This window comes from Anthonomus grandis, chromosome 5, assembly GCF_022605725.1.
Source record: "Anthonomus grandis grandis chromosome 5, icAntGran1.3, whole genome shotgun sequence".
NCBI lineage: Eukaryota > Metazoa > Arthropoda > Insecta > Coleoptera > Curculionidae > Anthonomus > Anthonomus grandis.
The window spans coordinates 5363175-5376076 of NC_065550.1; the positions used below are offsets into that span (position 1 = coordinate 5363175).

At 33.3% G+C, this 12902-nt stretch overlaps 1 protein-coding gene across 2 annotated transcripts in view; it reads right to left on the reverse strand.

Moving 5' to 3' along the window:
* Positions 1-12902, reverse strand: part of LOC126736886 (zinc finger SWIM domain-containing protein 4-like) — a 410579-nt gene that overhangs the window by 318484 nt on the left and 79193 nt on the right. The window contains exon 1 of one of the 2 annotated variants that reach the window (XM_050441499.1): positions 1476-1530. The exons of the other annotated variant lie outside the window; for it this stretch is intronic. Coding sequence (XP_050297456.1) covers positions 1476-1515 — 40 coding nt within the window. The 5' untranslated portion in view covers positions 1516-1530. Of the gene's footprint in view, positions 1-1475; positions 1531-12902 lie in introns of those variants that run through there. 2 annotated transcript variants of the gene reach the window in all.

Below are 12902 nucleotides of genomic sequence, written 5' to 3' on the forward strand. Positions count from 1 at the left end.
CCTTCGTGGAGTTGTGAAAATCTGGGTGGCAAATAGAATGTCCCTTTTATCACTAATTTTTGTTTGACAGGTATATGACATTTAACGTGAAAGTCTAAATTTTATGTCTAGTGAATTTTCAGTACAATATTGGGGCAGAAATATCGTATGCTCTTTAAGATTCATCTTTAATCACCTATATATCACGTAATAGTTCTGTTCCAATCTTGTTCTAGTAATTTACATAGAATTAGGACTACTAAATAGATGCAAATAGAAAGATGATGAATAGAGTTTGATTTATTTTCGTTTATTTATTACCAATATAACCAGTTTAGTTGTAGGCCTTTCTTCTTTGATTCGTTGATTCGTATAATTTTTCCTATACACAGAGATCGTATACGAGATAAAGCAATTTAATAAATTGCCAATAAAGCGTAGAACTAACCTAAGCTAAGCCATGTATTAGTATTAAAATGATGTTTTGAGCGGTTTCAGTGCGTTTTTTAAATTAATATTAAGACTAAAAACTACCTTTTTGCTGAAAAATGATAAATAAGTCTGAAGTGGGTCACATATATTGAAAAAGGAAATTCAAATCATTGCGTTCACAGGCAACTTAGATGTCAATGGAGTCATCCTTCTAAATTATAATATTATAAAAGACGGCATATTTGTGAAGTATCTATAATATTATATTAAGTATTGGATACCAAAATATTTTAAAAAAATGTGTAATTAAGTATATTATTAAAATCTAGCAAATTTATTGCTTATTCGAACCCGAAATGCCACAAAATTAATGTGTGCATAAATCCTGTGTGTGGTCAATATCCAGCAACTAAAATCCAGAACGCAGCATAAATAGGTTGCTAGCAAACGACATATGCTGCGTTCTAGATTTTGGTTGTTGGATATCGATTGGGCGCTAGCTTCAAAGATATGAAAAAATCTCTAGAAAAAGAACACAAAGTGGCAACATCGGATACGTGAATTGTATACATAGTGGTACTACGTTGCCAAGTTGCTTTTTTTTCATTAACTTTTCCGTCAGGGATCTTTTTTTATTCTAAAAAATTTGTTGATTACTCTTAAAGTATATTTTATTAGTCAGCAAATAAAGGAAACTTTTGAAGAGTACATTTTTTACCTGTTTCAAAATACAACACATTAAAAAATATGTAGTGGATTAAGAAAATTATATATTGAATGAAAAATTGGAAAGTCGATTTGACATCATTGTCTGAGAGATGATGAACTCAAACAACCTCGCCTATGGTTTGCAGCTAGGCTTATTCTAGGCATTCAATGTTCTAAGCATGTAAGTATATCAACTTTGAACAAAAAATTAATTTTTTAAGGATAAACAGTAAAATATCGATATAAATGACAACTCACTGGACCTCTTCTAATAAAATCTTGTTTATTAATTATTTGTTGTAAATCTGTCAATATATCTATAAAATATTAAAAAAATTATAAAATAAAGTACTTACATAAATTGCCGTGAGAAATAATAATAGCTAAATCAAACATTATTACAAAAGTCAGGACGGGACATCAGTGATAAGAAGATATAACATACCTGAAAAGAAGAAAACATTTTTTAGTGATAAATTTACCCTTTACCAAAGTATATTTTTAATATTTTAATAAAATTCCATTATATCATTTATCAAAGTAATAAAAAATATTCATCATCATTTATGTCATTAAATATGTTTCAATTTAATGACATCGGCCAGCTTTTAATATTACTACCTAACAAGACAACTCGAAAGCTGCATAATCCGACTTTTTGATACAAGAAAATAGAAAATTCTGGCGAAATATCAATACCAGACAGTACCCTTGAAAAATTGAAACAAAACATATAAACTAGTGTCATATATTACCAACTTTTGAAAAGAAGTGAAAAAGTCTTTTTATAAGCTATACTTGTCGAACGTCTAATAACTTCTTTGTCTTCATTCTTCCCTAAGAACTTTCTCGACATGCAAATTTCTTAGTGGCTGGAAACTCAGCTGTGATTGATAAAGTGCTTCCCAAGTGTAGGCAAGTATATTCGAAGAGCTTCAAATGAAGACTTCTTCTGTTCTGATAGTCTGGTACTGTACCGATTCCTTGACATGGTTAGTAACATAGGAACTCTGGATTATTCAGTAAACTTCACTTTTTATGCGAACAGTTGTCTGCCTTAACAATATCCAGGACAAAAAGGGGTATACATTCTGATTGTCCTTATGCAGCACATCATCTTGAATATCTTGCTTGAATTAAGGTCACTTTCTCAGTATGTTTAAATTCGAAAATCAATGATATCTACTAGGTGGACATATTTTTTGAGTTCCTACTTAATGTATTGATCTTGATTGATTGATCTTGATGTATTGATCTGTAGTTCCTAAACTGTTTGACAGGTTGTTTTCTGTGCGATTTTCGTGGCACTGTAGGCGATTGCTTAGTGATCATCAGCATGGTTTTTGTCAGGGTAGATCTACGGTGACTAACTTGTTGACTTACCAGTATGATTTGATTGGTGCTTTTGAGAGGTCTGTACAGGTCGATAGTTGTACACAGACTTCTCAAAGGCCTTTGATAGGGTTGGTCATGAACATCTGGTTCAGAAGTTTGGGGCTATGGGCCTTGGTAGGACTTTGGTCGAGTTTTGTCACAGTTTTTTGACTGGTCGCACACAGTTGGTCAGGGTAAGTAATTATATTTCTAATGGTATTGAAGTATCTTCAGGCGTGCCTCAAGGTTCGCATATTGGACCGGTCTTTTTTAACTTGTTCATAAGAGATTTGAGTGATGTAATTGTTCATTCAAAACATCTTGCTTTTGCTGATGATTTTAAACTGCATAAAGCCATTGAGTCATATCTTGATGCTGAGCTACTTCAATTGGATTTAAATAGTGTTGCTGAGTGGTGTAATAGCAATAGTCTGGAACTGAATGTAAAGAAGTGTGTATGTATTTCGTTTGGTCGTTCTAATAAAATTATTAATTATCAATACACAATCAACAATAACGAACTCAAGTCAGTTGATACAGTTAAAGATTTAGGTGTTCTTTTTGATACCAAGCTAACTTTTTTGCCGCACATTTTGGATATTATTAACAGGAGTATGCGTAGTCTTGGTTTTATCACTAGAAATAGTGTACATCTTTCACCTTATTGTTTCAAATTACTTTATTACTCTTTGGTACGTTCCTTGCTTGAGTATGCGTCTGTAATTTGGTTTCCTTATTATGATTCTCATATTGAACACCATGAGGCTGTACAAAGAAAATTCTTAAGATCCCTTGCTTATAGAGCTGAAGTTAATATTTTTCGTAATTATTACATCGACTATAATGCTATCAGTGTCCAATTTAATATCCCTAATCTTGAAGTCAGACGGCATTATTCTGATGCTTTAACGTTTTATAAGATCTTAAATGGTTTATATCATTGTCCTACCATCTTGGAAGCAATTCCTTTTAACACCTGTCAAAGAAGGATCAACTCTTCTATGTTTCGTTTACCCTTTCATTCGGCCAACTATGGGTTTTTTTCTCCACTGACTAGGACTTTGCGTTTCTTTAATGAAAATAGTTTGGATCCATTTTCCGGCGGCTTACGGTCATTCAAATCAAAAATAAATAATCTTACACTTTAACCTACGTTCCTTGGATAGTGCTAAGTTTTTAGCCCTGTTGATGACTGTTTTTTCAGAGGTTTTATCTTGGTATATATATATTTTTTTTGTAATTCTAGTATTGTATTTATATTGTTATATTGTTTAGTATTTTGTATTATCTATTTTGTTTTTGTAAACTGGCTCTGCCGTATATTGAAATAAATAAATAAATAAATAAATAAATAAATAAATAGATTCTTGATTTCCCAGAGGTCTTTCCTAAGACCATATTAAATTTCAGAAAATAGAACTCGACAATATAAATAATGCTTGTGAAATCATTAGCGTTAAGATTTAGCACAAAAATTTGGATCAAAGTTTGGAAGATCTTTTAAATTTGTCAGTACCCTTTTATGAACACGTAATTCTCACAGGAAATCTAAATAAAGGGTGTTTTTTTAGAGGCGGAGAACTTAAACGAAATTAAAATTAAACACAAAATATTTTATTGATATGAACGAATTTGCTTTTATATTAAAGAATTTTTTTTGGCATTAATATTTAAAAATGATTTCGGGTATGTGACCCCCACGGCTGGCGGGTACGTGGCATAATCTAGAGGTCCAATTTTCACACACTCTTTCCAGTACTGCAGGCAGTATTTCGGCAATCACGCGTCGTATGTCGGCTTCCAAGTGCTCAAGTGTTTCGGGTTTATCAGCGTAGACATGCGACTTAACATAGCCCCAAAGAAAATAATCTAATGGCGTCAAGTCGCACGAACGAGCTGGCCAGTTTACAGGTCCATTCCTTGAAATTATTTGTTGCTCGAATGTCTCTTGCAGTAAATTAATTGTTTGGCGCGCTGTATGGCACGTGGCACCGTCCCGCTGAAACCACATTTCTGCAACGCCTGCAACGGCTTCCAATTGAGACACAAAAAAGTTGGTTAACATGTTTCTGTATCGCTCACCATTTACTGTAACGTTCTGGCCATCAGCCTTTCTGAAGACATAAGGACCAATGAATCCACCGGCCCATAAAGCGCACCAAACGGTTAGTTTTTCTAGATGTAACGGTTTTTCGCCAATAGCTCGTGGATTCTCATCCCCCCAAATTCGGCAATTCTGCTTGTTTACATAGCCATTTAACCAAAAGTGTGCTTTATTACTGAACAAAATTTTCATATGAAATCGTGGATCAACAGGAATCTTTCCTTGCGCCCATTCAGCTAATGTACGGCGCAAAAGATGATCCTGGAGTTTTAACTCCTGGACAAGTTGAATTTTATATGCTCGCAATCCGAGATCTTTGCGCAAAATTTTCCATAAAGTGGGTGGACATAAGTTCACTTGTTGGGAACGACGACGAATTGACACATTTGGATCATTATCAACACTATGCTGCACAGCAGCTATCGCTTGTTGCGTGCGCACTGTACGGCGTCTTACGGGATGCGTATATTGTCGACTAGAGTAAAAGTATTGCGAAAACGATCAACAGTTTCTCGAATTAATCTCTCTGAAGGAGGATTATGAGCACCATAAAACTCACGTAATGCCCGATGTGTTTCTCGAATAAAACCATGTCCTTCAAAATAAATTTGAACAATTTGGAAACGTTGCTCCAGCGTGAGTCTGTTCATGATGAATTGCAAAACCAAACTAATCTAAAAATAACCCAGAACTGTCAGGTCGGCTGTCATAAAAAACAGTGTTGCCAAATGAAAGTTCTCCGCCTCTAAAAAAAACACCCTTTATTAACTTACTATAGCAAAGTAACTCTAGATCAAGATTTTACACTTTACTTCAGTCATTTAATTTAAATCAGCATATTAGAGACCCTATTCGGATAAATATTAATGCTCAAACCAACCCTCTTCTAGATGTAATTATATCAAATAGTAACATTTTTCCCAAAACCACAAAGCAATACCAATCTCAGAATATTTGTCTGATCACTGCCTAGTTTACAGTGTTTTTGATCTAATTGTTGAAGTAGGGGAAATGTATTTGGAATATAAAAACTATAAGAAGCTCTATTTTAACACCCTTAAATTAATGAGTTACTTATTTTATTGGGTATTACGTCACTTATAGCAAAAATCAATTTAGAAAATACTCACATCTTCTTTTGAATTTTTGAGCGTGTGAAATAGTATTTGCTAAATTGATTTTTGCTATAAGTGACAATGGTATATAATATAAACGTGAGTAGCTTAAACTTCAACCAAAGAAACCTAGACTTAGTGTCCTAAGGATTAGTGGTTTCCGTTTTTTTTTTTAAATTTCTGAGCCCATCCAACAACTATCTACAGTAATAATGGATATTGCTTTCATCCCTCTATCGCTACTATAATAAAATGATTTAAATATGGTACTATGTAGATATCTATAAAAATCAAATTTGGCAGCTATTTATAAAAAAAAAAAAAAAGTCATTCATTAATTTTTATTAATCACTAATCTATAACAGCTACAAACATTTTTTTCTTAAGAGTCTTTTATATGCATATCGTATTTCTTTTTCCATCTAAAATATAAATGCCGAACAAAACAAAGTCCTATATTAGCAAATATATAGGTCAAAGATGCCAAATGTCGCTGTACATTGACAAATTCGTATTAGAAATTTTGGCGGTACGCAAGCCACGCCTCTGTAGTGCCAGAACGCACTCGTCTTTTAACGTATGCTAACTTGGTGATGTCTCTCTCTCTCACATTAGTATTAAAGCTATTCTACATAGCTTGAGGCGGATTACTAGCCTATTACAATTATCATTATTTTCCTGTGATATTTACGATTACTACAATTTTCCTGCGATAATTCTGCATAGTTTTAGCAGACACTAGGTTGGGGTACATACATCAATATAATATATAAACACGAACACTACTATTCACATTAGGGACTGTAAGTCTTCATTGACTACTGACTACTTCAACTGACCTAAGGTTAACTTATAATAATAGGGTGGATTTATGAAAAAGATAACCGAAGAAATATTGAGAACACTTGAGCAACTCTATCCTAAACATTGATATCATTATATTATATCAGTGTCAGGTTCAATGCTCCTATTATGCCTTAAGTGGTTTAGAAAAACGTAACAACTATAAAATATGACGAAATCAAATACCCATTGAGTGAGTATACCATTTGCAGGACAAGCACCCAGGGTCATTTTAATTTTTATGAAATTAGCAATACATATCTTTACTAAATTATAAGATAATTTGCCCATCACAGGCACTAAAAAAAAACAATCCGCGACTCGCATTCGACAGCAACAACAATAAACGAGTTTTGCCTTGAATTTAACTCGTACTGACCCTGGTAATGAAAAAATCATCATACGAATTAGCGCTGCTTAAATGTAAACATAACTGTAGTGTGTGAATATTTCGAAATGTATGTTTTCTTAATTACGGTATGCAAAATATTTGAATAAAAAATATTATAGCGCGGCTATTGCTGTTACCACCTTGAATTGAAATCATCCAGGATAAAATGGTTACATAGGTGCACAAGTCCACGAGATTTTTTCAAATAGATTTAAGACCTTGGTTAAAACGATTATAGCTATAATAATGATTAGTTAAGTAATAATTGTTGTTCCCGGTAAAACTATAAACCACTTTTAACAGTAACGATTAGAAAGGCACGATAGAAGCCTTATAAAGCGAATTCAATGTTTTGTTCCTTGGTATATGGAAAAATGTATAAGGCACTAATATGTATAGAACAAATGTATGATTGCTTCTTGGAATAACTATGTTGAAATGATAAATTTAGATGAATTCTTAGCGCAACTTGTTAAAGTCGCAATTTTGATTAACTAACAATCTAAGACCATAAAAAACTTTGATTTTTGAGCATTTTCTAGATTAGGCCCTAATTGCCTGCCCAATACGAACGATAAATTTAATGAAACTATACAAACTTAAGTCATTTAAAATAAATTGTTAGAAGCTTCCAGATTAATAACTGTATCCAGAGGACTCAACAGACAAACAGAGAACAGAGGAAATGAATGAAGTCTTGGCACAGGTTGTCCTAGAGTTGTATATGAAAAGTTTGGGTGGACCGAATCTTCCGAGATGGCAGATTTAAAGAGATTTGTTAAGTAAGATAAGCAGCCTCATAATTTTTAGTGAATGTTTCAGCAGAATTTCGCTAAGCTCTTTCCAATCTGTCGATGCGAAATGTATAGTTCAGACTCCAGATAGAAGATACATACTCTAAATGGGTTTTGACACATGCAAAATAATGTATTTTAATCGAATTAAAATTAGTAAAGCTTCTGGTATTACGTTTTCCTAGGAATTTCAGAGATGTATTTATAGTATACAGTGAAATCTAACTTGGAATCTAAAAGCACTCTAAATGAAATGTGAAAATGACAAATAAAGCACATTTAAAATTTTGTTTTGTAAAATTCTAATAAACATTTGGAAATGTTGATATCCATGCAATTATCTTGATTGATCATTTACCACTTGAAAGTACAACTTCAAAGTACTATGATTACAATAGTATTTGATGCCTCTGATGAAAAACTTGATTAGGAGTAGACCCAAATGAAAAAAAATTCTGTAGCACTCTTTATGAATTAAGTTCAACCAGTGATGTAAGTTCTTAACCAGTCTAATACCGAACTCAATCTGCCATGTCCAAGAAATTTGTTATGTAAGATCTAATAGTTTACCCTGTCGAATGCTCTCGAGAAGTCGACGTGGATGGATGAATGAACCTCGTCGCCTTTCTTCAAGGCAACCGTCGCGTCGGTATGATTAGGTACAACCAAACTCGGTTCTGTGCTTCTGATGAATTTTGCTTAAACCCAAACTGTTTCTGAATGATGTTAGTTAGTACTCGATGAAGATGAAATGAACTTTATAGAATCCCAAACATCTTAAGATGGTGTTCTACCAGTGATGTAACTTATTATCGAACACAATCTGCCAAGTCCATGACATTTGTTGTGTAAGATCTAATAGTTTACCCTGTCGAATGCCTTCGAGAAGTCGGCGTGATTGGAATGAACTTCGCCGCCTTACTCCAAGGCACCCGTCATTATGATCCCGTACAAAAATCGGTACAGCTCTGTTGATGACTTTTGCTGAAACCCAAATTGTATTTGAATAATTTTAGTACACAATAAGGAAGGAATGAACTTTGTAGAATCGCAAACAACTTAGGAATGGTGTTCAGATTATCATCGACTGGTAACCTAAGTATCTTCAGATTTTACTGAGATTTGTGGATGGGAATTACATAACTTGTTTTCCAAAAACAGGATTCTTGAAAAAATTTAGTTGTCAAGAAAGGTCAAAAAAACAATTTTTGGCACGGGATGCATGAAGCATGTAGACAAACATTTACATTAATTGAACATTTTGCAATTATGTACCTGAACCAGTAATATGGAAATTGAATGTGATCTTTATAAAATTCTAGGTGCTCATCATTAGCCTTAAATTATGTTCACCTTAATACGCATTAAGTATAACCTAAAAAAACTAGCTCTAAATAAGTTATGGATTATCTAGTCAGACGTATCAGATTTTAGGGCTAGTTTGGACTAATCGAATAGCACTATACCGTATTATATAAACATATAATAAATTAGATTTTTTGAAATAACTCCGAGGAAATCTTGTAAGCTCCTATTTAAGAAACATAAGCTGTTAATACTGTCGTTGCTCTATATCCTTGACATCCTGCTTAATACTTAAAAAATCCAGACATTTGGTATGCACAGTACTAATTGGCCTGTTTTCGTAGATGCGTAACTATCAAAGTGTGACTATCTGACCAAAGCTGAAAATCTCCAACCTATGGCGCTTTTTGCATTTTTTTTTAAAGTAACTATACCGAACTGAAGAAGAATCGGATGCAGCTGTATTTTGCTGAAATTCTAGAAGTTCAAGAAGGTAAAGACAGGTGCTGATGCTAGCTCATTCTCTTTTAATATTGCAAAGGCAAACATTATACACTTGTATTATGTACCGAACCTGTAATTTTGGACGATAAGAAAATTTAATATAGTGAAGTTAATAAGCTTATTGGCCTGCATCGTTACACTTAAAAATAAATTATCTCGAGGCCTTTATGTATTAAGTATTATCCCAAAAAACTACCCGTATGGCTTACATTGAACTGATTAAATCCCACTGACGGTATGGTATAATCTTTTGGGATCTTTGTGAGAGTTTATTTCAATTGAAATTTTAATTTTAAAAAAAGCAGTAAGATAAATATAAATATAAAAAATACATATAGTACCTTATGTTTCAATTTCCTCTACTAATAATAGATTTGGTGATTTCTTTTATTATCGAAGGTGCATTACATCAAGATCAACAATCTACGAAGACTAGTTAAACCTACGTTTATTGAAGTTTCCATTAGTTATTATCAGTGATGTAAATGAAGAAACGTTACCTTCGTGCTATGGCGAATATTCGCGCACGTTCGCGCCCGATAAATCGTTCGTGCGCGCAAGATAGATCGTTCTCTCGTGCGCGAACGTTCGCCAGAGAATTTTCAGCACGATTCCGTATTAGGCGCGCTTTATTTTACGGCGAAAATTTAGTAGGTATTCGTTAGTCCATACTAAACTTCGAAATCGTTTGACGGTGAAGAGAGCGGGAATGCTAACCCATATTGCCTGTAACCTTAATCTGATGGCCAAAGAGTCCCAAAGACAAGGTGAATCAACGTCAATGTAGGTAAACCAACCTCAATCCTTGGATCCTTCCACGTCTACACAGACAGCTCCTCCTCTGGGTGATCAAGTCCATGATTTATTATTAACATTAGAGTCTGAGAATTCAGAGACTGATGAGTCCGATGACGAAGAGAGCGTACAGTGTTCACGATTTCGATTCCAATAGTAGCAATTGGGCCAGAAAGTTTCGATGGGCTTAACTACTCTTGATCTTGATCCACAATTAGAGTACCTGAGTTAGGTAATTAGCTGTATTTTTGGTTTATTGCAGATTGCAGTTTATTTTTTTATATAAAGCTTTTTTTCGAGTTACTTTTTACTTCTTACATCATAAAACTTTTCTCATGTTATTTTCATGTTACTTTACCTATGTTATACTTACCATGTTACTTTATGAATATTATGATGTTAAGGTTTTTATAAAGTTAGAAGAATAATTCAGTGTCGGTATTTTACAAAGCATTAGGAGAATATTGAGCATTTTTCTAGGCATTTTGAGAATGTTGAGCATTTCGAGAAAAAATCATGAAAAATAAGTTTTTGAATACATAAATTCTCAGGTTTTTTTCGTTTATGCTTGTTTATTCTCGTTCATGCTCCGGGAACATTCTTTTAAATTACGTGCTCGAGAATTTTACATCACTAGTTATTATATGTCCATTATTTTAAAAAATTGAAAAAGTCACTATAACTATCTGTATTCCTTAGAAATAAATAAAAATAGGCAATAGAATGTAAAAACATTATCGGTCTAAGATTAACTTTTTCAATATAGAGTACTAATGAGACCGAATAGTAGTGCAATTTTCTAATTGTAATCTTACCAAACTGTTGTATAAAATTCAAAGTATAAATATCAGTAAAGCTTTTAGTAGATCTCCTTAAAAAACCCAAGCATCTTTTTGTTAATGATTGTGGTAATTCAAACATAGCCTTGAATCACAATAGACTCCAAGGTCTCTGACCATATCGGAGGTCTTTATAATATATTGATCGATTCTATAGAAGTTTAATACAGGGACGTTTTTTCTTGAAACCTTGCATTGTTATAAATTGAGAAACAGTGAATAAAATGAAGCTCAGTCCCCACCTTATGAAATAACACAGTATATATAAAGTCAAGTAGCCTTAATATTGGCAGATTAACATTAGCGGTGCTTTTTATCCTCCAGCCTTCCTGCTGCATGTGGTATCTAGTGATTAGTTAGCCTAAATCCTCTAAAGATTAAGTATGTTTGTTCCAATTCCGAAAATGTCAGGATAAAACGCAAATTTACAGTGGATGCACCAACCATGCTGAGCATCGAGCAATTCAACAGGTTTGCTCCGTATCCAAATTTTCAAGAATTTTCCCAAAATTAATTAAAGGAAGGAGGAAAGAAAATTAAGAAAAAAATCTCTTTGGAACCAAGAAATATAATTACATACTTTATGATTCCTTCAACGAATTGCAAAGTAAATATGATAAATGACAACATAAAAAAAACAAACCAAACCTAACCTCATTTTGTTAGGATTTGTATGTGGCGCCGTCCTTCATAAAACTGTTTGAAAGAAGAAAGAAGGAAAGAAAATGTGCTATATTACGTAAGAATAATCTTGTGTACAAGCATCCTACAAGCTAAAAAAACAAAACAAAAATACAATTTCAAAAATTGATAAAACAATGAACAAAATTAAACACAAGAAGACAAAACTTTTTGAACATACTTGAATTAAAGATAACTAAATAAAACAATCAATTACCAAATAAAGGTAAACTTGTTGACAAAACTAGAGCAGAAAAAAGGAAAAAAAAACTTTCCAACATGTTCAAGGTTAAAACCTATCATTAAAAAAGTCATCCAGGTTATAATATGCCTTAGCCAATAAAAGCGTCTTTAGTTCTCTTTTAATTTCTTAACATCCGATATATGTCTAACACATAGAGGAACATGATTGTAAATTTTTTTACTTATGTAAATTAATGAGTTTTTGGTAAGGGAAGACGTAGGAATAGGTAGGGGAACATCATTTACACGACAAGTCAAATGGCCAGTGTCTAAGGGTAGTTTGGGAATTTTGTGAATAAGAGCAGCTGTTTCTAAGATAAAGAGTGAAAAAACAGGATTTTTTCAGAAATGAAGAGGGGTTTGCAAGAATATCTTAACTTAGCAGAACACAGGTATCTAACTGCTTTTTTTGAATAACAAAGACAATGTTAAGTAGCCCCTTATTGGTTAAACCCCAAAAAGGCAAGCCATACCGAATATGAGATTCAATAAGTGAAAAGTACACTGAACGTGCAACCACCCCTCCCAGCTCTTGTTTTGCCATTTTTACTGCAAAACATTCAGAAGATAATTTCCCAGCTAAACGTAAAATATGATCTTCAAACCGAAGGCATCAATGGTAATTCCTAGGAACTTGCAACACTCTTTATTCTGCAAGAGGGAATGTTCGTCAAACATCAGACCCTGCACATCGCACTTAAACCCCATAATAGACGTTTTTCTTATATTAAACACGAACCTGTTGGAAGCACACCACCCTGATAAAATCTGAAGGTCTTCAAGGATACAAGTCTT